Source organism: Drosophila serrata, unplaced genomic scaffold, assembly GCF_035046125.1.
Source record: "Drosophila serrata isolate PLE 108 unplaced genomic scaffold, ASM3504612v1 contig_382, whole genome shotgun sequence".
Taxonomy (NCBI): Eukaryota; Metazoa; Arthropoda; class Insecta; order Diptera; family Drosophilidae; genus Drosophila; species Drosophila serrata.
The window spans coordinates 10,194,756-10,218,271 of NW_028257280.1; the positions used below are offsets into that span (position 1 = coordinate 10,194,756).

The following is a 23,516-nucleotide window of genomic DNA, read 5'->3' on the forward strand; positions in this document are numbered from 1 at the left end:
CAAATAAAAAGTCATATACACATTTGTTTAAGAGATAAATAATTTATTTTAAATTCAGCTAATTAAGCATATATGTAACATTCTATAACTATCTTAGGACAAGGGTGTTGTAAGATTTCTTTTGAGTTCTCAACCAAAAATCCGAATCAGTCTCAAAAATAATAAATTAGGAATGAGATCCGCTAATACTTGTGAACACAAAGTCCTCTTAGTCGACTTCCTCCACAGTGGGGCCAGAGTATCCTCCAAAGCCACCGGCCTGCTGACCACAGTTGGCTCCAGGACCAGCGGCTCCTCCCGCTCCAGCGCCCGCTCCCTGCTGATGCATCTTTGTCATAATGGGGGAGCAGTGGCGGGTAAGCTCCTCCAGCTTGTGGTCGAACTCCTCCTTCTCGGCGGTGGTGTTGGTGTCCAGCCAGCGGATAATCTCATTGCATCTTTCCAGAACGGAGTTTTTATCGGCTTCGTCCAGCTTTCCAGAGCCGTTCTGCTCCACAGCCTGCTTCACGTTGAAGACGTAGCTCTCCAGCGCGTTTCGAGAGGTGATGCGCTGCCGCTGCTTCTCGTCCTCGTCGGCATACTTCTCGGCCTCGTTCACCATGCGGTCGATTTCCGCCTGCGAGAGCCGTCCCTTGTCGTTCTTGATGGTGATGTTCTTGGCCTTGCCCGTGCTCATCTCCTTGGCAGAGACGTTCAGGATGCCGTTAGCGTCCATGTCGAAGGTGACCTCGATCTGGGGCACTCCTCGGGGGGCCGGCGGGATGCCGGACAGGTCGAAGGTTCCCAGAGCATTGTTGTCCTTGGTCATCGCACGTTCGCCCTCATATACCTGGATGGAAACTCCGGGCTGGTTGTCCGAGTACGTGGAGAAGGTCTTCGTCTGCTTGCAAGGGATGCGGCAGTTGCGCTCAATCAGTTTGGTCATCACCCCGCCGGCGGTCTCGATGCCGAGCGAGAGGGGTGCTACATCCACCAACAGCACGTCCTGGATCTTGCCGGTCTGGTCCCCGCTAAGGATTGCGGCCTGCACGGCGGCTCCGTAGGCCACCGCCTCGTCTGGGTTGATGGAGAGGTTCAGGCTCTTGCCGTGGAAGAACTGCTGCAGCAGGCTCTGCACCTTGGGGATACGGGTGGAGCCGCCCACGAGCACTATGTCGTGAATCTGGCCCTTGTCCATCTTGGCGTCGGTAAGCGCCTTCTCCACGGGCTGCAGGGTGTTGCGGAAGAGGTCTGCACACAGCTCCTCGAAGCGTGCACGGCTCACCTTGGTGTAGAAATCGTTGCCTTCGAACAGCGCGTCAATCTCGATGGTGGCCTCCGTGCTGGAGGACAGTGTGCGCTTGGCCCGCTCGGCAGCCGTACGTAGACGACGCAAGGCGCGCGGGTTGGAACGTAGGTCCTTCTTGTACTTGCGCTTGAACTCATCCGCCAGGTGCGTGACCAGCCGGTTGTCGAAGTCCTCACCGCCCAGGTGTGTGTCTCCTGCGGTGGCCCGTACCTCGAACAGAGATCCCTCGTCGATGGTCAGGATGGAGACGTCAAAGGTGCCGCCACCCAGGTCAAAGATGAGCACGTTGCGCTCTCCCTGAAGATTTTTGTCCAGTCCGTAGGCCAGTGCTGCCGCCGTGGGCTCGTTGATGATTCGGAGCACGTTCAGTCCAGCGATGCGGCCGGCGTCCTTGGTGGCCTGGCGCTGGGAGTCGTTGAAGTAGGCTGGCACAGTGATGACCGCGTCCGTGACGCTCTCGCCCAGATAGGCCTCCGCCGTCTCCCGCATCTTGACCAGCACCATTGAGCTGATCTCCTCGGGGGCAAAACGCTTGGCCTCGCCCTTAAACTCCACGCCGATTTTGGGCTTTCCGCCGTCGCTGACCACCTTGAAGGGCCAGTGCTTCATGTCCTCCGCGATCTTTGGGTCGTCGTACTTGCGTCCGATGAGGCGCTTGGCGTCGAACACTGTGTTCCGGGGGTTCATCGCCACCTGGTTCTTGGCGGCGTCGCCGATCAGACGCTCGGAGTCCGTGAATGCCACGTAGGATGGTGTGGTGCGGTTGCCCTGGTCGTTGGCAATGATTTCCACCTTGCCGTGCTGGTAGACACCCACGCAGGAGTACGTGGTGCCCAAGTCGATTCCAATGGCAGGCATTTTGTGTGTTTTGTGGATACTTCTTGTTTCTTACTTCTGAGATTTGTAACTTTTAGACTTTCTAATAGTCGGGTGTTGTCGCTTTTCCAAGTTCCTTAACTTTTTGCTTGTCTTCAATACTTTTTAGCTTGAATAACTTTAATTCTGCAATTTAATGCACTTAGCTTGTTCAGCTCGGTTTGTTTTGGTTTGCTTTTTCGCTTTCGCGATGTTTTCAGTTTGCTTGCTTGTTTTGATTTGCTGCGAAGAGAACCGAGCGGCTCTATTTATACCCGGGCGCACTCTTCGCGAACATTCGAGAGCGGCCTCTCTCGAAACTCCGAGAACGGGGTGGCTGTGCCGTGCGAGTGAGCGAGACGACAGTAGTAGCCTTTTAAGAGAGCGACACCTTGAATTTTCTAGATTTTTCTTCATGAAAACACAAACGGCATTTGACCTACCGCAACAAATATACTTTCTTTTGGGTTCGAGAAAATTCCATGTTTGGTTTTCCATATTTTCTGCCTTTAATAAATACACTTACATACATATATCGATGGCTTAAATATAATTGTAGAATTTTAAATCTGGCCCACATTATAACTTGATTGCATAAATCCCAACGACTTTCTATAAATAATAATACTTGTCTCAGATATGTAAATGTTTGAACAGTCTTTATTTTTTAATACATTCTTAAATTTACAATTTTATAGTATGATTTATATGGAATGCATTATATTTATTTTTAGTAGGTTTCACTTTTAATCCGTATACAGCTATCTGAGTATTTCTTAGATACATCGTTTGCTTCTTTTATATTTTTAACTTTATCGTTACACATTCGATCCAAGTAAAAATCGTCATTACAGTTTTTCAAATAAAACGCATAGTAATTTGCAAGTTATTTTACATTAACAACTTTGGTATTTTTTTACGTGTATGCCCTGTAGTCTATCACGTTTGCTTTTAGCATTTTCATTTGCTATTTTAGGTTTTGTACACTTAACAATTTCTTTATCAGAAAACTTTGAAAAGTTCCTAGTCTTGTGATATATCATCAGTCCGTTGGTTTGCTGTTGAAAAATGCTTCCTCGTTAATGTGGGGGTCCAAGGAATGTCCATACATTAGAACCTTTGCCCGAACGGACTTGCAGCCAGAGACCCTCGCGTCGCTGCCCTTAATGATCTCGTCAACTTGGGCAGTATTCAGCTGTATATTCTCAAGAAGCGCCTCTCTGTGGATGCAGTCCAGCAGTTGGCTGGTGTCAAAAGAGGCAAAACTAATTACTTGGGTGTGCGGCAATTGTCTTAAAGCCTCCATTTCCGCGTAAAATTTCTCATCTGGCTGCAGACGGTTCACACTCAATATAAAGACCACGGTCAACCTTTTCAGGTGTGGCTGTCCAGTGCTGTTGGCTATATCTTTTCGCTCGCGGATCAGTTCGTTGATAGCAGCTACGAACTCTGCGTCCTGAGGAGTCATATTGTCGATTAATATGAGATTTTGTCCGCACTGGACAACTTTATTCAGCATGCTCTTAACCTGCGATAGGGACGAAGAGTCACGCCAGGAGACAGTCCCCACGTTTTCGGGCCATGGGAACTGTTCGCTCAGCACTCGGGCTGTGTGACTCTTGCCAACGCCAGAGGAGCCGACTAAAGCGATATTCTGTTAGGGAATAAAGTGAAATTATTAATTTATATACTCAAGATTCTCTAAGAGGAAACCTACCTGGAAAATAGTGTTGTCAAGAGCCCGTTCCAACTCATCCAGCGCTTCCTCCTGATGCAGTACTTGGTGGCGGCAGTGCGTCACCATGTCGCCCAGTTGATGAGAGCGGTCGCAGTAGTTGGTCCGATTGTGAACGATAGAGTGGTACTGGTTATTGTACATCTCCCAAAAGCTGCTGTCCTCTGGGGAGAATCTCCACACAGTCAATCCCAGACCGAGACACAGCACCAGGAACAGACAGTACCAGGCTGTCTCGTTTGCCTTCCCGCGGCTCACTTCCAATCCCTGTTTGCGGCGCATTGGCTTTTTACTGCTACTGCCCTCGGTCACCAGGCGTCGGAGGCGGCGCTTCAACCACGTGCGTTGCAACGCCTTCGGCGAATTGTGGGAATGACGCCTGACCGAATGTTTTTTAGTCTTCTGGAGCTCTTCTCCATCCTGGCGGGACGTTGGCGTCATGTCCACGGTCATAGCTTCAGAGACCTCCATATTGGGAAAATCTAGCTATCTGAAGGAGGTGAATGGCTGCCGTTCTGAATTTCAGTTGTACTGTGATGTACGGATGCACGGACACTGCTCTAATTATGTTTAAATTTGTGAATTGTAAGCTAAACTTCTTTAATTTATTGTTTTTAGTTTCAGCCGGCAAAATTGGTATGGGAAATTGTCGATAGTTCTATAATTTACATGCTGCGATGTTTTTTTTGGGTAATATCGATTGCACAAATTCAAATACTTATTAATTTTGAATTTTTAAATGAAGTTTTACTTATCTCCGCTTAATAAACTCATCTTGATAAGATTTGTCTTCTCCCTAGTTTCACTTTAATATCGACCGATGTTGGTGGAATCTTAATAGCCTTATGACAATTTGCCAGAGGCTTTGCGAAAAGTTTCCTGTTACTGTTTTGAGCAAGTGGAGAGCCTTTTCTTATTTTTATTTAATAAACCCAAGATCGGGTTTGCAATATAAACTCTTAGTTGCTAATGCTAATTGCCAGTAATCAACCTGAACAATGATAGCAATATTCCAGCTTCTAATTCAGTTTCGGTGTAGAAGCAGGCTTCTCAATCGGCGACATCGCCTCTTCATATTTAAATAAAAGAAAGAAAAATAAAATAATCAATTAATGGAATTTTCTAGAACCCAAAAGAAAGTATATTTGTATGCCGTTTGTTTTTTCTTGAAGAAAAATCTAGAAAATGTCGCTCTCTTAAAAGGCTACTACTGTCGTCTCGCTCACTCGCACGGCACAGTCACCCCGCTCTCGGAGTTTCGAGAGAGGCCGCTCTCGAATGTTCGCGAAGAGTGCGCCCGGGTATAAATAGAGCCGCTCGGTTCTCTTCGCAGCAAATCAAAACAAGCAAGCAAACTGAAAACATCGCGAAAGCGAAAAAGCAAACCAAAACAAACCGAGCTGAACAAGCTAAGTGCATTAAATTGCAGAATTAAAGTTATTCAAGCTAAAAAGTATTGAAGACAAGCAAAAAGTTAAGCAACTTGGAAAAGCGACAACACCCGACTATTAGAAAGTCTGAAAGTTACAAATCTCAGAAGTAAGAAACAAGAAGTATCCACAAAACACACAAAATGCCTGCCATTGGAATCGACTTGGGCACCACGTACTCCTGCGTGGGTGTCTACCAGCACGGCAAGGTGGAAATCATTGCCAACGACCAGGGCAACCGCACCACACCATCCTACGTGGCATTCACGGACTCCGAGCGTCTGATCGGCGACGCCGCCAAGAACCAGGTGGCGATGAACCCCCGGAACACAGTGTTCGACGCCAAGCGCCTCATCGGACGCAAGTACGACGACCCAAAGATCGCGGAGGACATGAAGCACTGGCCCTTCAAGGTGGTCAGCGACGGCGGAAAGCCCAAAATCGGCGTGGAGTTTAAGGGCGAGGCCAAGCGTTTTGCCCCCGAGGAGATCAGCTCAATGGTGCTGGTCAAGATGCGGGAGACGGCGGAGGCCTATCTGGGCGAGAGCGTCACGGACGCGGTCATCACTGTGCCAGCCTACTTCAACGACTCCCAGCGCCAGGCCACCAAGGACGCCGGCCGCATCGCTGGACTGAACGTGCTCCGAATCATCAACGAGCCCACGGCGGCAGCACTGGCCTACGGACTGGACAAAAATCTTCAGGGAGAGCGCAACGTGCTCATCTTTGACCTGGGTGGCGGCACCTTTGACGTCTCCATCCTGACCATCGACGAGGGATCTCTGTTCGAGGTACGGGCCACCGCAGGAGACACACACCTGGGCGGTGAGGACTTCGACAACCGGCTGGTCAGGCACCTGGCGGATGAGTTCAAGCGCAAGTACAAGAAGGACCTACGTTCCAACCCGCGCGCCTTGCGTCGTCTACGTACGGCTGCCGAGCGGGCCAAGCGCACACTGTCCTCCAGCACGGAGGCCACCATCGAGATTGACGCGCTGTTCGAAGGCAACGATTTCTACACCAAGGTGAGCCGTGCACGCTTCGAGGAGCTGTGTGCAGACCTCTTCCGCAACACCCTGCAGCCCGTGGAGAAGGCGCTTACCGACGCCAAGATGGACAAGGGCCAGATTCACGACATAGTGCTCGTGGGCGGCTCCACCCGTATCCCCAAGGTGCAGAGCCTGCTGCAGCAGTTCTTCCACGGCAAGAGCCTGAACCTCTCCATCAACCCAGACGAGGCGGTGGCCTACGGAGCCGCCGTGCAGGCCGCAATCCTTAGCGGGGACCAGACCGGCAAGATCCAGGACGTGCTGTTGGTGGATGTAGCACCCCTCTCGCTCGGCATCGAGACCGCCGGCGGGGTGATGACCAAACTGATTGAGCGCAACTGCCGCATCCCTTGCAAGCAGACGAAGACCTTCTCCACGTACTCGGACAACCAGCCCGGAGTTTCCATCCAGGTATATGAGGGCGAACGTGCGATGACCAAGGACAACAATGCTCTGGGAACCTTCGACCTGTCCGGCATCCCGCCGGCCCCCCGAGGAGTGCCCCAGATCAAGGTCACCTTCGACATGGACGCTAACGGCATCCTGAACGTCTCTGCCAAGGAGATGAGCACGGGCAAGGCCAAGAACATCACCATCAAGAACGACAAGGGACGGCTCTCGCAGGCGGAAATCGACCGCATGGTGAACGAGGCCGAGAAGTATGCCGACGAGGACGAGAAGCAGCGGCAGCGCATCACCTCTCGAAACGCGCTGGAGAGCTACGTCTTCAACGTGAAGCAGGCTGTGGAGCAGAACGGCTCTGGAAAGCTGGACGAAGCCGATAAAAACTCCGTTCTGGAAAGATGCAATGAGATTATCCGCTGGCTGGACACCAACACCACCGCCGAGAAGGAGGAGTTCGACCACAAGCTGGAGGAGCTTACCCGCCACTGCTCCCCCATTATGACAAAGATGCATCAGCAGGGAGCGGGCGCTGGAGCGGGAGGAGCCGCTGGTCCTGGAGCCAACTGTGGTCAGCAGGCCGGTGGCTTTGGAGGATACTCTGGCCCCACTGTGGAGGAAGTCGACTAAGAGGACTTTGTGTTCACAAGTATTAGCGGATCTCATTCCTAATTTATCATTTTTAAGACTGATTCGGATTTTTGGTTGAGAACTCAAAAGAAATCTTACAACACCCTTGTCCTAAGATAGTTATAGAATGTTACATATATGCTTAATTAGCTGAATTTAAAATAAATTATTTATTTTACCTCTTAAACAAATGTGTATATGACTTTATTATTATTAGTAGCTATAAAACTATCGATTTCAAAAGATTCGTCTCTAGTTAAAACACCCGCAAATCTTTTTCAAACTAAGCGCCAAGACCCACCCCGCGATGGCGTTAATTGGATTAGACCAGGTCCGCAGCCAGCAAGTTCTCGCGTCCGAACTAGTTGGATTTCGTCATCGCACAGAACAGCATGGGAATGCACTTTCAAAGTGAGCTCGAAAAGTAAATGCGGAAAGATTAATATTTAAAGGGATCTTTTCGTACAGAGATCCTAGTCGTGGGAGGGATTGTGTTTGGATTCCTGTCAGCCCTTGTCCTCTTGGTGGGAACCCTGCTCAAGGACTCGATTCCAAATGTATTGGCGCCGCAGGAGCGCCAGTTCGCCTTCGACTACGTGATTGGTGAGTGAGTAGGGAATTGGGAATAGAAAATGGATAGGGTAACGTGTTTCATTTCATCTTCAGTTGGAGCTGGCACCGGGGGCAGCACGCTCACCTCGCTTCTGACCAAGCACAGCAACGGCAGTGTGCTGCTCATCGAGGCCGGTGGCCAGTTCGGCCTGCTTAGCCGGATTCCGCTGCTGACCACCTTTCAGCAGAAGGGTATCAACGACTGGTCCTTCTTGTCGGTACCGCAGCAGCACTCCTCGAGAGGTCTAATCGAGCGGCGCCAGTGCCTTCCAAGGGGCAAAGGTTTGGGTGGTTCCGCCAATCTCAACTACATGCTGCATTTTGATGGCCACGGGGCGGACTTTGATGCTTGGCGTGATGTTCACAATCTGAGTGACTGGAGCTGGGCGCACATGCGATCCTTTATGGCAGCCAGTAAGCCCAAGTCCTCGGAAATGTTCGAAGTTCCTCGTGGTTATTCCAAGCTAAGTGAGGCTCTGGACGAGGCGCAGGCTGAGTTTGCGCACAAGGATTGGATCTTTCGACGCTCCAACTATAACATTAAGAACGGCCTGCGCCACTCGGTGGTGCAGCAGTTCCTGAATCCTGTGCTGCATCGCGTCAATCTTCGCCTGCTTCCCGATGCGTTGGTGAAGCGGATTCAGCTGTCGACCGACCGGGTGCCCCGTGCCACCTCCATTCTGGTTGGGACTAAGGATGAGGACAAGAAGGAACAGGAGTTCAGCGTGGAAGTAAGGAGGGAATTGATCCTCTGTGCAGGAGCCTATCAAACTCCACAGCTCCTCTTGGCCTCTGGTATCGGTGAGAGAAGCATTTTGAAAAAGCTGGGGATTCCCCTGCAGCCCAAGTTACCTTCGGTGGGTCAGAACCTGCATGACCACTTTAACCTTCCCCTCTTCGTTTCGATTGGAGCCACTGGACCCACTATTAACCAGAGGACACTCCTCAATCCCATGACCTTGATCAATTTTCTCAGCTCGGGGACCGGACCTCTCGGCAATTTCGGAGTACTCGGAAATGTGGCCAGCCTTGGTGAGTCCTCACCTTACGGCATCACCTTCTTTGGAGCCGGCGCCATTGATGAGGCTGCCCTCATGTCCATATCAAACTTTAAGAGTGCTGCATTCCGAGCGCTCTTTCCGCGCTACTACAACGCCTCCCAGGAGGGATTCGTGGTGATCTCCAGCTGTCTGCAGCCTAGATCTCGGGGTTTTGTCGGACTTCTAAACCGGCACATGCGACGGAATCCCCTGATCGATCCCAACTACCTCAGCCGAGACGAAGATGTGGTATGCACCATAGCGGCCATTCGGAGTGCTGTGGAGGTAAAACAAAAGCTTATTAATTTACTGTTCGTAAATAAAAAACGATTTGTCGTCTTTCAGCTGGTCACCTCTGCAGCCTTCGCTTCACTGCATCCCCGCATTCACTGGCCCAAGCTGCAGGAGTGCTCTAACTTCGGTCCCTTCGAGCGGGACTTTTCCGAGAATCGCCCATCGGATCACTACTTGGAGTGCCTGTTGCGCCACATTGGCCTCGGGTCGCATCATCCGGGTGGCACCTGTGCTCTGGGCAGCGTCGTAGACTCCAAATTGAGGTACATGCACCCTATAGCCACTAAAGATCGATGATGAAACGTTCTCTGTAGATTACAGGGCGTGTCCAATGTGCGGATAGTGGATGCCAGCGTGCTACCCCGTCCCGTCTCGGGGAATCCCAACTCGGTGGTCGTCGCCATCGCATTGAGAGCGGCCTCCTGGATACTCAAGAGCGAACTGCAGGCCGGCGCCGCATCTGATTTACAATAAATTGTTTCTCTGTAAGATTGCTATGAAACCATTTAGATCGTGGCAAATTACACTGAATGAAATAAATAGCAAGGAAAGTACAATTACCATAAGAATTTGTTTTGCTTTTTTTATGTATACCATTTGTTTTATTATACCTTCGAAGGGTATTACAATTTCAGTCAGAAGCTTTAAAGTCCGTGAAGGAGTCATTTCCGACCCTATAAACCATATATATTTTTGATCAGCATCAACAGCCCAGTCGTTCTAGCCATGTCCGGTCGAAAAATAAATTTTTGACATTTTTCCGAAAATTGAAAATTTTATAAGGGGTTACATCATTAAAATTGCCAAAATTTGACAAAAAATTGAATTTTTTAAATTTGAAAACTGAGTATGCAGCTTTGTTAATCTACTAAAAACTAGCACAGAACAGCTTTCCGAATTAAAATTAATGATTGTTTGGCTTAGTTATGAGTTTTTTTAAACTATGATTTTTCGGAAAAATGCTCCGTTTTTATACCTTTTTGCGGGTTTTTATAATTTTAGTCAGAAACCTTTAACAGCATCAACAAACGCAGTATGCAGATTTGTTAGTGCTTTAAAAACTTGAACAGAAAAGCTTTCCGAATTCAAATTAATGCTAATTTGGCTTAATTATGATGTTTGGAAAACTAAGATAATTTAAGAAAACTGTCTGTTTTTATACCTTTTTGCAGAGTATAGCTTCAGTCAGAAGATTAAAACACAGTGAACGAGTAATTTTCGACCCTATAAACCATATATATTCTTGATCAACATCAACAGCCCAGTCGTTCTAGCCATGTCCGGTCGAAAAATAAATTTTTGACATTTTTCCGAAAATTGAAAATTTTATAAGGGGTTACATCATTAAAATTGCCAAAATTTGACAAAAAATTGAATTTTTTAAATTTGAAAACTGAGTATGCAGCTTTGTTAATCTACTAAAAACTAGCACAGAACAGCTTTCCGAATTAAAATTAATGATTGTTTGGCTTAGTTATGAGTTTTTTTAAACTATGATTTTTCGGAAAAATGCTCCGTTTTTATACCTTTTTGCGGGTTTTTATAATTTTAGTCAGAAACTTATAACAGCATCAACAAACGAAGTATGCAGATTTGTTAGTGCTATAAAAACTTGCACAGAAAAGCTTTCCGAATCAAAATTAATGCTACTTTGGCTTAATTGTGATGTTTGGAAAACTCAGATTATTTAAGAAAACTGTCTGTTTTTATACCTTTTTGCAGAGTACAGCTTCAGTCAGAAGATTAAAACGCAGTGAAGGAGTCATTTCCGACCCTATAAACCATATATATTCTTGATCAGCGTGAACAGCCCAGTCGTTCTAGCCATGTCTGGTCAAAAAATAAATTTTTGACATTTTTCCGAAAATTGAAAATTTTATAAGGGGTTACATCATTAAAATTGCCAAAATTTGACAAAAAATTGAATTTTTTAAATTTGAAAACTGAGTACGCAGCTTTGTTAATCTACTAAAAACTAGCATAGAACAGCTTTCCGAATTAAAATTAATGATTGTTTGGCTTAGTTATGAGTTTTTTTAAACTATGATTTTTCGGAAAAATGCTCCGTTTTTATACCTTTTTGCGGGTTTTTATAATTTTAGTCAGAAACTTATAACAGCATCAACAAACGAAGTATGCAGATTTGTTAGTGCTATAAAAACTTGCACAGAAAAGCTTTCCGAATCAAAATTAATGCTATTTTGGCTTAATTGTGATGTTTGGAAAACTCAGATTATTTAAGAAAATTGTCTGTTTTTATACCTTTTTGCAGAGTACAGCTTCAGTCAGAAGATTAAAACGCAGTGAAGGAGTCATTTCCGACCCTATAAACCATATATATTCTTGATCAGCATCAACAGCCCAGTCGTTCTAGCCATGTCCGGTCGAAAAATAAATTTTTGACATTTTTCCGAAAATTGAAAATTTTATAAGGGGTTACATCATTAAAATTGCCAAAATTTGACAAAAAATTGAATTTTTTAAATTTGAAAACTGAGTATGCAGCTTTGTTAATCTACTAAAAACTAGCACAGAACAGCTTTCCGAATTAAAATTAATGATTGTTTGGCTTAGTTATGAGTTTTTTTAAACTATGATTTTTCGGAAAAATGCTCCGTTTTTATACCTTTTTGCGGGTTTTTATAATTTTAGTCAGAAACCTTTAACAGCATCAACAAACGCAGTATGCAGATTTGTTAGTGCTTTAAAAACTTGAACAGAAAAGCTTTCCGAATCAAAATTAATGCTAATTTGGCTTTATTATGATGTTTGGAAAACTTAGATAATTTAAGAAAATTGTCTGTTTTTATACCTTTTTGCAGAGTATAGCTTCAGTCAGAAGATTAAAACACAGTGAACGAGTAATTTTCGACCCTATAAACCATATATATTCTTGATCAACATCAACAGCCCAGTCGTTCTAGCCATGTCCGGTCGAAAAATAAATTTTTGACATTTTTCCGAAAATTGAAAATTTTATAAGGGGTTACATCATTAAAATTGCCAAAATTTGACAAAAAATTGAATTTTTTAAATTTGAAAACTGAGTATGCAGCTTTGTTAATCTACTAAAAACTAGCACAGAACAGCTTTCCGAATTAAAATTAATGATTGTTTGGCTTAGTTATGAGTTTTTTTAAACTATGATTTTTCGGAAAAATGCTCCGTTTTTATACCTTTTTGCGGGTTTTTATAATTTTAGTCAGAAACCTTTAACAGCATCAACAAACGCAGTATGCAGATTTGTTAGTGCTTTAAAAACTTGCACAGAAAAGCTTTCCGAATCAAAATTAATGCTAATTTGGCTTAATTATGATGTTTGGAAAACTCAGATTATTTAAGAAAACTGTCTGTTTTTATACCTTTTTGCAGAGTATAGCTTCAGTCAGAAGATTAAAACACAGTGAACGAGTAATTTTCGACCCTATAAACCATATATATTCTTGATCAACATCAACAGCCCAGTCGTTCTAGCCATGTCCGGTCGAAAAATAAATTTTTGACATTTTTCCGAAAATTGAAAATTTTATAAGGGGTTACATCATTAAAATTGCCAAAATTTGACAAAAAATTGAATTTTTTAAATTTGAAAACTGAGTATGCAGCTTTGTTAATCTACTAAAAACTAGCACAGAACAGCTTTCCGAATTAAAATTAATGATTGTTTGGCTTAGTTATGAGTTTTTTTAAACTATGATTTTTCGGAAAAATGCTCCGTTTTTATACCTTTTTGCGGGTTTTTATAATTTTAGTCAGAAACCTTTAACAGCATCAACAAACGCAGTATGCAGATTTGTTGGTGCTTTAAAAACTTGCACAGAAAAGGTTTCCGAATCAAAATTAATGCTAATTTGGCTTAATTATGATGTTTGGAAAACTCAGATTATTTAAGAAAACTGTCTGTTTTTATACCTTTTTGCAGAGTATAGCTTCAGTCAGAAGATTAAAACACAGTGAACGAGTAATTTTCGACCCTATAAACCATATATATTCTTGATCAACATCAACAGCCCAGTCGTTCTAGCCATGTCCGGTCAAAAAATAAATTTTTGACATTTTTCCGAAAATTGAAAATTTTATAAGGGGTTACATCATTAAAATTGCCAAAATTTGACAAAAAATTGAATTTTTTAAATTTGAAAACTGAGTATGCAGCTTTGTTAATCTACTAAAAACTAGCACAGAACAGCTTTCCGAATTAAAATTAATGATTGTTTGGCTTAGTTATGAGTTTTTTTAAACTATGATTTTTCGGAAAAATGCTCCGTTTTTATACCTTTTTGCGGGTTTTTATAATTTTAGTCAGAAACCTTTAACAGCATCAACAAACGCAGTATGCAGATTTGTTGGTGCTTTAAAAACTTGCACAGAAAAGGTTTCCGAATCAAAATTAATGCTAATTTGGCTTAATTATGATGTTTGGAAAACTCAGATTATTTAAGAAAACTGTCTGTTTTTATACCTTTTTGCAGAGTATAGCTTCAGTCAGAAGATTAAAACACAGTGAACGAGTAATTTTCGACCCTATAAACCATATATATTCTTGATCAACATCAACAGCCCAGTCGTTCTAGCCATGTCCGGTCGAAAAATAAATTTTTGACATTTTTCCGAAAATTGAAAATTTTATAAGGGGTTACATCATTAAAATTGCCAAAATTTGACAAAAAATTGAATTTTTTAAATTTGAAAACTGAGTATGCAGCTTTGTTAATCTACTAAAAACTAGCACAGAACAGCTTTCCGAATTAAAATTAATGATTGTTTGGCTTAGTTATGAGTTTTTTTAAACTATGATTTTTCGGAAAAATGCTCCGTTTTTATACCTTTTTGCGGGTTTTTATAATTTTAGTCAGAAACCTATAACAGCATCAACAAACGCAGTATGCAGATTTGTTGGTGCTTTAAAATCTTGCACAGAAAAGGTTTCCGAATCAAAATTAATGCTAATTTGACTTTATTATGATGTTTGGAAAACTTAGATAATTTAAGAAAATTGTCTGTTTTTATACCTTTTTGCAGAGTATAGCTTCAGTCAGAAGATTAAAACACAGTGAACGAGTAATTTTCGACCCTATAAACCATATATATTCTTGATCAGCATCAACAGCCCAGTCGTTCTAGCCATGTCCGGTCGAAAAATAAATTTTTGACATTTTTCCGAAAATTGAAAATTTTATAAGGGGTTACATCATTAAAATTGCCAAAATTTGACAAAAAATTGAATTTTTTAAATTTGAAAACTGAGTATGCAGCTTTGTTAATCTACTAAAAAATAGCACAGAACAGCTTTCCGAATTAAAATTAATGATTGTTTGGCTTAGTTATGAGTTTTTTTAAACTATGATTTTTCGGAAAAATGCTCCGTTTTTATACCTTTTTGCGGGTTTTTATAATTTTAGTCAGAAACCTATAACAGCATCAACAAACGCAGTATGCAGATTTGTTAGTGCTTTAAAAACTTGAACAGAAAAGCTTTCCGAATTGAAATTAATGCTAATTTGGCTTAATTATGATGTTTGGAAAACTAAGATAATTTAAGAAAACTGTCTGTTTTTATACCTTTTTGCAGAGTATAGCTTCAGTCAGAAGATTAAAACACAGTGAACGAGTAATTTCCGACCCTATAAACCATATATATTCTTGATCAACATCAACAGCCCAGTCGTTCTAGCCATGTCCGGTCGAAAAATAAATTTTTGACATTTTTCCGAAAATTGAAAATTTTATAAGGGGTTACATCATTAAAATTGCCAAAATTTGACAAAAAATTGAATTTTTTAAATTTGAAAACTGAGTATGCAGCTTTGTTAATCTACTAAAAACTAGCACAGAACAGCTTTCCGAATTAAAATTAATGATTGTTTGGCTTAGTTATGAGTTTTTTTAAACTATGATTTTTCGGAAAAATGCTCCGTTTTTATACCTTTTTGCGGGTTTTTATAATTTTAGTCAGAAACCTATAACAGCATCAACAAACGAAGTATGCAGATTTGTTAGTGCTATAAAAACTTTCACAGAAAAGCTTTCCGAATCAAAATTAATGCTACTTTGGCTTAATTGTGATGTTTGGAAAACTCAGATTATTTAAGAAAATTGTCTGTTTTTATACCTTTTTGCAGAGTATAGCTTCAGTCAGAAGATTAAAACGCAGTGAAGGAGTCATTTCCGACCCTATAAACCATATATATTCTTGATCAGCATCAACAGCCCAGTCGTTCTAGCCATGTCCGGTCGAAAAATAAATTTTTGACATTTTTCCGAAAATTGAAAATTTTATAAGGGGTTACATCATTAAAATTGCCAAAATTTGACAAAAAATTGAATTTTTTAAATTTGAAAACTGAGTATGCAGCTTTGTTAATCTACTAAAAACTAGCATAGAACAGCTTTCCGAATTAAAATTAATGATTGTTTGGCTTAGTTATGAGTTTTTTTAAACTATGGTTTTTCGGAAAAATGGTCCGTTTTTATACCTTTTTGCGGGTTTTTATAATTTTAGTCAGAAACCTATAACAGCATCAACAAACGCAGTATGCAGATTTGTTAGTGCTTTAAAAACTTGCACAGAAAAGGTTTCCGAATCAAAATTAATGCTAATTTGGCTTAATTATGATGTTTGGAAAACTCAGATTATTTAAGAAAATTGCCTGTTTTTATACCTTTTTGCAGAGTATAGCTTCAGTCAGAAGATTAAAACGCAGTGAAGGAGTCATTTTCGACCCTATAAACCATATATATTCTTGATCAGCATCAACAGCCCAGTCGTTCTAGCCATGTCCGGTCGAAAAATAAATTTTTGACATTTTTCCGAAAATTGAAAATTTTATAAGGGGTTACATCATTAAAATTGCCAAAATTTGACAAAAATTGAATTTTTTAAATTTGAAAACTGAGTATGCAGCTTTGTTAATCTACTAAAAACTAGCACAGAACAGCTTTCCGAATTAAAATTAATGATTGTTTGGCTTAGTTATGAGTTTTTTTAAACTATGATTTTTCGGAAAAATGCTCCGTTTTTATACCTTTTTGCGGGTTTTTATAATTTTAGTCAGAAACCTATAACAACATCTACAAACGCAGTATGCAGATTTGTTAGTGCTTTAAAAACTTGCACATAAAAGGTTTCCGAATCAAAATTAATGCTAATTTGGCTTAATTATGATGTTTGGAAAACTCAGATTATTTAAGAAAATTCTAGTCCAGTCGTTCTAGCCATGTCTGGTCGAAAAATACATTTTTAAAATTTTTCCGAAAATTGAAAATTTTATAAGGGGTAGATAGAAGATAGCTTCTTTTATAGTTTATTAATTGATTTAATTTATTTTTTCGAGTGCACTGGTGATGTGCCGCGTTCGTTCCTCCCCCGATCTTGAACTTGATTTTTCTGCCGCTGCAGCTCTCCTGGCCTTCTGCCAGGTGGTTCTATGAATGACTATATGTCGATGCTCCGGCAGCGCGTGGTTGTGGCTCCCCCAGTTCACACTCAGTTCTTGTGCAATCCGCTGGCGGAGAGCAGTTAAAATTCCGAAAAGCGTTACATTTCGGTTCCGGCTCCTTTAGAGCGACCTCCGGGATTTGCCAGTGATTGGTGGCGAGATTAAGTCTTGGCGCCGCGTTCTTGGCGGATTTATTCAAGATAAATTCGCCGAGTGCTCGGTGACATAACTGCTTACAAGTGGCATCCGTGTGAGAACAGTGGCCAGTGCTCGGTCAGAGAAGCGATGAGCAAATGGACGTTCCCGGAACTGGAACTGGAGACGGAGGTGTTGTAATTCCCCGCCCACCCAAAACCCGCCACCCACCGTTTAAATAAAGATAGTCGCTAGCTTATCCCCGTGCCCCCGAAACTAAATTATCCCACAATTGATAATTGAGCGGAATTGAATTGAATCACAGCCGCACAGTCGCAGAGGCACCCAAATCTCGGCGCCCGGTACCTCACATGGGCTCAGTGAGCCGCCGACGCACCTAAGAGTCGGACCAATCTCGCATCCAGCCTCCGTTTCCGACAGTAGTTAGTCACCATCATGCATAACCAGAACATTGAGCAGATTCTGGCTGAGCTGCAGCGCTTCGCGTGGCCGGACTATGTGGCCTTCGTGGCCATGTTCCTGCTCTGCATCGGTATTGGGATATATTTCGGATTCATGAACAAGTCCGTCTCCGAGGATGATTACATGCTGGGCGGACGCAAGATGCTGGTTATACCCATCGCCTTTTCGCTGGTGGCTAGCTTTGTATCGGGCATCACGCTGCTCGGACTTCCCACGGAAGTTTACTCCTATGGCGTTCAGTATCTGTATGTGGCGTGCGGCGTCGTCGGAATGGGCGTGGTCATGGGAGTCTTCTATCTTCCGGTCTTCCACGACCTAAACATCACATCCACCTACGAGGTAAGCTTCCCTGAGTGTTGGTATGATCTTTTCTATACTCCTTTCGAATCTTTGCAGTATCTGGAAGTCCGCTTCGATAGAAGACTCCGTCTCTACGGATCCATTATGTTTGTGGTCATGAATGTGAGTGAGATCTAATCCAATTTACCCAGTACACACATCTCAGCCATATCCGTCAGGTCGCCTACTTACCCATCGTGATCTATGTACCGGCCTTGGCCTTCAACCAAGTGACTGGAATCGGGGTGCACACCATTACTCCGATCGTGTGCATCATTTGCGTGTTCTACACGAGCTTGGGCGGCCTAAAGGCTGTGGTGTGGACGGACGTGGTCCAGGCGGTGTCTATGGTGGGTGCCCTCTGCCTCGTAGCTTTCAAGGGCACTCGAGATATCGGGGGACCGGGAGTGGTGCTGGAACGGGCCTGGAACACGGAACGCCTAGAGGCGCCAGAGTAAATATGAGATTTGCAGGAAGTTCTTATTATATACTTATTATTCCTTCTGTAGCCTAAGTATAGATCCGACGGTGCGTCACACTTTCTGGTGCCTGTTCCTGGGCGGTATCGTCTACTGGACGCAAACGAACGCCGTCTCCCAGAACATGATCCAGCGGTACCTGTCGCTTCCAAGCCTTGGTGACGCCCGGAAAGCGCTTTGCATATTCTGCGGCGGCGTGCTTCTCCTAATGGCGCTCTGTGGATACAACGGACTGCTCATCTATGCCACCTACCAAAATTGTGATCCCCTCACCACCAAGGTAAGGGCAGTACTCTGCTTTTACGGATCCTAATTATTGAATTTCCAGTTGGCTAAGGCTCGAGACCAGCTCCTGCCGCTCTTTGTAATGGAGACGTTGGGCGAACTACCCGGTATGACTGGACTCTTTATAGCCGGCGTATTCAGTGCCGCACTAAGTTCCCTCTCCACCTGCCTCAACTCCATGTCCGCCGTGGTCCTGGAGGACTTTGTCAAGCCGTACGTGAAGAAGCCGCTGACCCCTACAGCGACTAACTGGATCATGCGCCTGGTGGTCGTCGGAGTGGGTGCCCTCTGCGTCTGCCTGGTCTACGTGGTCCAGCATATGGGTACTGTCCTCCAGCTAACCATGAGCCTAGAGGCTATTACGAATGGTCCTCTATTTGGAATCTTCACCATCGGTCTCTTTATGCCCTGGATCAATGGAAATGTAAATAGATCCATTGCTGGCTTCTGGTCTAAACGTATTTTAATATATTTTTTCCAGAGCGCCTTGCTGGGCGGAGTTATGGGTGTGATAGGGATGTCCTGGGTGAGCCTCAATGCCCAGTGGGCCATAGCCTCTGGGGCCATCAGTTACAATACGAAAGCGCTCAATGTGGAGCAGTGTGACTATAGCTTCAATATGACCACCAGTCTCGCAAAAAATTCAGATCATTTGGTTACATCCGCAGAGTAAGTGGCTTAACCATATCATGCAATCTTGAAATTTACTATCATCTATCTTTTCGTGCAGGGAAATCTTTCCCCTATACCGTATTTCGTACATGTGGTACACCACCTTCGGCGCATCGATCACCATTATCGTAGCACTGCTGGGCACCCTAATATTTGGCAAAAATAATCCCAACAAAGTGGATCCCGTTCTACTCACACCCTGCATACGAAAGTTCTTCAGCTTTGGCTCCGAGGAACGCATGGTAAATACTGGCAATGGAAATAAGTTCACATAGATCTTGTTTACCTGACATTTTCCTTACAGGATGCCTATAAGCCCGACATTCCACTACAGCACAAACTCCGACCTGACGAGGTGGCTTTATGATCGCACAAAGTGAGCTACTCCTAAACTTCAAGCTGAGGAGGCTTTCCATAAGCTTAGCCAACTGATTCTCTGATCCATATTCAAATATTTTCTATAATATATGTTTTTCATGTTTTAAACCAAAGATTTGTATCTTAACGCGCCAATACATGCAGAATGAATATATTTTGAGGAATTAAATTAAATCAGGGTCGTTGAGAAAATATAGAAAATTTTATTTAATCCAGGGTTAGCAACAATTTATATAAATATGATTAACACAAATCCACACTGTAAGACATGGTAACAAAGTTGATCCTGCCACTGCATATGTGATGGTCCTCGCGGAGGGCTACTTTTGCTGCACTTTGGTGAGCAGGAGGCAGCGCTCGGGCTCAGTCAGGTGCTCGAAAAAAGTGGGAAAGTGCTCGTTCTGTGTGAAGGTGGAGAGGAACTTCTGTAGATTCTCAGCAATGTCGCCCTGGTAGTTGGTCTCCTTTAGGACCTCCTGCAATAGCTGCTCATCATCGGCATTATTTTCATCTCCTTCGAAGCACAGGTCGGAAACGTAGCGAGGCTTTGATGTATTGCCAGGTCCATCATCGTCCTCATCCTCTTCGCTATCTGTTAGCGGTTCGTCCAGTTTGCTCTCTTGGAAGTGCTGATACTCGGAGATCAGCACTTTAAAGATTTTAACGAGTGCCGGAATGGTCACCCATTTCTGAGTGGAAGCTGCCACCGAGCGGGTGCGTCGGCGAGTATCGCTGGAGTCGTCCACGAGCTCCTTGAAGGTGATGCTGGTCAAGCGGTTGTCTTGCGTGGCCACACCGTACTCGAAAAGCTTGCACAGAGCCATGGTGGTGACCTAAAAAACATATATTTGTGAGCCAACTTTACACTGTTAAAGCAGATGGAATCTTACCTTTCGTTCATAGATTCCGAAGAAGGAATTCTGTCGCGAAAGCCAATTCGTGAGCACGAACTGCATTGCGGGCTCGCCATTAGGCCCTGGAACAGTCGACAGGAAGTTGAGCACCGCGTCCATTTGGGTGAGAAAGAGGTGAGCGAAGATCACAACTAGATTCATGACCACCTTCAGGCACTCGAGGTTCTGCATTTTGCTAATTGCAGCCTTCAGTAGCATGTCCACGTTCTGGCCGAGCATGCTGCCCAACTTGGTAATGATTGTGATGACCAGACGCCCTATCTGGCCGCCGGCCGTCATCTCGCTGTTCATCGGATTAAGCAGGACGGTGGCAACCACTTGCATGATGCAGTTGATGCCCTCCCCATTCTTGTAGCTGCAGATCTGCTGGGGCGAGACGTTGATGAAGCTGCGAAGGCACTCTCCGCCGGCTACCATCACTGCGTGGTCGTCAGTGTGAAGAATGGAGTTGATCATGGCAGGGAATGCCGTCTCCAACAAGGTGTTACTGAGCGGTGGCTCCGTGTAGCGAACAATCGTATTCAATACGTCCAGGGCGATGTCTTGCTTTTCGGTGGTGGCCTCGCCCGTTAGCGCGAGAATGCTTACGATAGTGGGAATGAATTTCTCTTGCAGCGGTCCGAGGCACTCTTTACGCTGGCACAGCGCCCGGATCAAGTCCTGAACGTTCTCTAGCACGTATGGATCCTCGGCGTACTTGAGGAATACGGCAATGGCCAGCGGTGTGATCTTGCCTTGACCGGCAAAGGCAAACTCAGCATCAAACTAAATATGGATTAAGGGTAAGTAAAAAGTAATATAAATGGATTATCTTTACGCACCTTGACCATTATAGTCAGAGCTTCCATGAGCAGCGCCAAAACCGTAGCCTTGCAACCTGGCACAAGAGCCATGATCCCATCCAGGAATCCCGGAAGCTTGGACACTAGCAGAGTGCGCTTCTCGCCCTCGCTCGTCTCATTTGCCTGTAGAAATCCATGTAGAGCGCGCACGGCACTGATCCGCAGAATATGCGATTTCTCCGGGGAAAGACTGCAGAGTGTGACGTCGAGTATCTCGACCAGCATCTGTGGATTATACAGGTCCGACTTGGAGTAGGTGCTCAGGGTCCAGAGAGCGCGACCGACTAGGTGCGGTGATTCCTGGTGGACGAGCAGGTTGCGAACGATGGTCAGATAGTTGAGAAGGTCGAACTTCGAGTTGCCTTCCAGAATTACGTCGCGGAAACCATGCACGGCGTCCATGCAGGCTTCCTGGATTTTCCACCAATTCGGGTTGTTCGCCGCCTTCTCCGCCTCGGCCACGCTGAAATGTCTGCCCAAAGCCTCCTGTAGCGCCTGAATGGCCTTGGCCCCGAACTCGTCGTTTATGGCCTAAAAAAATGGGAAATTGAGAGGAGTCAGAATATGAAGTATGCTCCGCACCAACCAGCAAAACATCGCGGCCGCACATGCGAACAGTGAGCTCCACACCACCGTCGTCCTCGTCGTCCACGAACTTCTCGAGATCATCCTCCCAGTCCTCCAGCTGTTCCTCGCTCAGCTGGATGTATACGATGGTGATGTAGATGAGGTCGGCCAGCACATTCTTAATGCTGCCACGCAGCTTGTTGCAGGTCACAATACAGTTGATGAACTCTAGGATCTGGATGATCAGCGTCTGGAAGTTGGTCTGTTCATCGTCATCTTCGCTATCGCCGCTCTCCAGAGGATTCGTTTCAGTCTGGTTGACAGACACCTTTACATAAGTCTCTGCTATTTGGGTGAGCAGCTGCCAAATGATGGGCAGCACACGATCCATAAAAGGTTGAATGTACTTCGGCATTTCGATGACCAAATGAGTAAACACTGTGATGGGAGTAATGCACGTTTCGGGTTACACACTTATTGTGAATGACTGTAATCACAGAAACCCACCTTTGATGATCTCAGACCGGAGAAGGAAATTCGATCCGGAGCCGCTGTTCATGCTGAGGTAGTGCATCAGCTTGTCCATGAAATTGGTCAAAATAGAACTTCATCATTGTGCTCTGCTCCTCCTTGTCAGTGATCAGAGCTGCGATCGAGGTGAAAAGAGGCTTAAGGATGCGGATGGCTGACACGCGCGTTTTGATCGAATAATTCTTCTCAGAGTCAAAGATGCGATAAACCTCAGGTATAACCACGGGTCCCAGCTCCTTTATCTGAGCCACATCGTAGGTGAAGTCTTGCAGAACCTGCATGGCGCCGTGTATAGAGTCCTCGTTACCTCCCAGGCACTTGACAATAATGTGAAAAAGCTCCGCCCAACCGTGTGGATAATCAGTGGACGCAATTGTGGAAATGGTGTGCGCCACCGAGGATCGGATCTTTGAGTTCGGGTCGTACAGCCCATTGGGAAGGATATTGCGAATGGTGCGTTTTGCCTGCTCACTGGCCATGCAACCATTGGAGGCATTGTTGCCAGAGCTGCGCTCATCTGTCCAGCGGGTTTCCACGTACCGGGTGAGCATGATGATCGCTATCTGGCGCAGCGGTAGCTCGTGCGCCTGGTTCATGATAATCTCGGACAGGTAAACGCCATAGCCTGCAAACATTATTGGGGGTTAAATAATTTATTCGTTCAGACGCCGTGCCCAAGCCAAGCCGAGCGCTGCCTGCCCGCCAAATCAGAAAGCATGCAAACGCACCTTCCGTGTACTCCAGCTGCTTGATACGCTTCTCAGCCTGCTGCAGGACAACCGTGTCCGAGCTAAGAAGGTTCTGCAGCTCCTCGATGATGGCCAGTTTAACGGAGTCCCCGCAGTCGTTTTGAAATTGTAGCGACATAATCAGTAATTTTGCAAAACTCAAATTCGCGAAACACAAACCGGCGCGGCACCAGCGTACATGTGATTAGAGATGGGATAACGAAACTGCGACGCTATCGATTATTTTTTTCTGAGATCCGACTTTTCGATAATGGGTAAAAATTTCAAAATGTTTCATAGGGGACTCGTTTACACTTTTTTCCAATGATTTATAAGGCAGACAGTATTGATACCCCTTAGCACCTTGGTGTGTTTTAGTACACTTTCAA

The 23,516-nt window shown here is 44.6% G+C and overlaps 4 protein-coding genes and 2 pseudogenes across 6 annotated transcripts; 3 read left to right on the plus strand and 3 right to left on the minus strand.

The window, feature by feature from the left end:
• Positions 1-22: 22 nt before the first annotated feature.
• On the minus strand, positions 23-2,384 carry LOC147642623 (major heat shock 70 kDa protein Ab pseudogene; annotated as a pseudogene). The gene has a single exon (XR_015273289.1). The product of XR_015273289.1 is annotated as a major heat shock 70 kDa protein Ab pseudogene (transcript).
• A 399-nt stretch (positions 2,385-2,783) lies between these two features.
• Positions 2,784-4,889, minus strand: LOC147642624 (uncharacterized). The gene is made up of 2 exons (XM_086840144.1): positions 3,861-4,889; positions 2,784-3,797 (listed from the first exon to the last, which is right to left on the minus strand). The coding sequence occupies exons 1-2, from the start codon at positions 4,347-4,349 to the stop codon at positions 3,186-3,188; spliced, it is 1,101 nt and encodes a 366-aa protein (XP_086696270.1). The 5' UTR covers positions 4,350-4,889; the 3' UTR covers positions 2,784-3,185.
• LOC147642625 (major heat shock 70 kDa protein Ab pseudogene) lies at positions 4,583-7,580 on the plus strand (annotated as a pseudogene). The gene has a single exon (XR_015273292.1). The product of XR_015273292.1 is annotated as a major heat shock 70 kDa protein Ab pseudogene (transcript).
• A 128-nt stretch (positions 7,581-7,708) lies between these two features.
• ninaG (neither inactivation nor afterpotential protein G) lies at positions 7,709-9,901 on the plus strand. Its single transcript, XM_020961968.2, has 5 exons — positions 7,709-7,800; positions 7,858-7,992; positions 8,056-9,326; positions 9,387-9,598; positions 9,650-9,901. The coding sequence occupies exons 1-5, from the start codon at positions 7,782-7,784 to the stop codon at positions 9,807-9,809; spliced, it is 1,797 nt and encodes a 598-aa protein (XP_020817627.2). The 5' UTR covers positions 7,709-7,781; the 3' UTR covers positions 9,810-9,901.
• A 6,919-nt stretch (positions 9,902-16,820) lies between these two features.
• Positions 16,821-19,737, plus strand: bumpel (solute carrier family 5 member brother of rumpel). The gene is made up of 8 exons (XM_086840146.1): positions 16,821-17,101; positions 17,235-17,854; positions 17,911-18,185; positions 18,241-18,490; positions 18,539-18,919; positions 18,977-19,164; positions 19,226-19,409; positions 19,472-19,737. The coding sequence occupies exons 2-8, from the start codon at positions 17,366-17,368 to the stop codon at positions 19,532-19,534; spliced, it is 1,830 nt and encodes a 609-aa protein (XP_086696272.1). The 5' UTR covers positions 16,821-17,101; positions 17,235-17,365; the 3' UTR covers positions 19,535-19,737.
• On the minus strand, positions 19,729-23,414 carry Ipo9 (Importin 9). The gene is given in 7 exon segments (XM_020961954.2): positions 19,729-20,378; positions 20,436-21,224; positions 21,281-21,832; positions 21,888-22,306; positions 22,376-22,475; positions 22,477-23,024; positions 23,128-23,414. Coding segments are annotated over 7 exon segments (3,060 nt in total). The 5' UTR covers positions 23,267-23,414; the 3' UTR covers positions 19,729-19,865.
• Positions 23,415-23,516: the final 102 nt, after the last annotated feature.

What these genes read in the sequence shown, in the direction of transcription:
- LOC147642624 (XM_086840144.1), bottom strand. Translation starts at nt 4,349, where the DNA reads ATGGAGGTCTCTGAAGCTATGACCGTGGACATGACGCCAACGTCCCGC. An exon ending in TTGACAACACTATTTTCCAG is followed by an intron (nt 3,798 to 3,860) that starts GTAGGTTTCCTC and finishes ATTCCCTAACAG; the next exon opens with AATATCGCTTTAGTCGGCTC.
- ninaG (XM_020961968.2), top strand. An exon ending in CGCCTTCGACTACGTGATTG is followed by an intron (nt 7,993 to 8,055) that starts GTGAGTGAGTAG and finishes TTTCATCTTCAG; the next exon opens with TTGGAGCTGGCACCGGGGGC. An exon ending in CCATTCGGAGTGCTGTGGAG is followed by an intron (nt 9,327 to 9,386) that starts GTAAAACAAAAG and finishes GTCGTCTTTCAG; the next exon opens with CTGGTCACCTCTGCAGCCTT.
- bumpel (XM_086840146.1), top strand. Translation starts at nt 17,366, where the DNA reads ATGCATAACCAGAACATTGAGCAGATTCTGGCTGAGCTGCAGCGCTTC. An exon ending in TTATGTTTGTGGTCATGAAT is followed by an intron (nt 17,855 to 17,910) that starts GTGAGTGAGATC and finishes CATATCCGTCAG; the next exon opens with GTCGCCTACTTACCCATCGT. An exon ending in GAACGCCTAGAGGCGCCAGA is followed by an intron (nt 18,186 to 18,240) that starts GTAAATATGAGA and finishes TTCCTTCTGTAG; the next exon opens with CCTAAGTATAGATCCGACGG.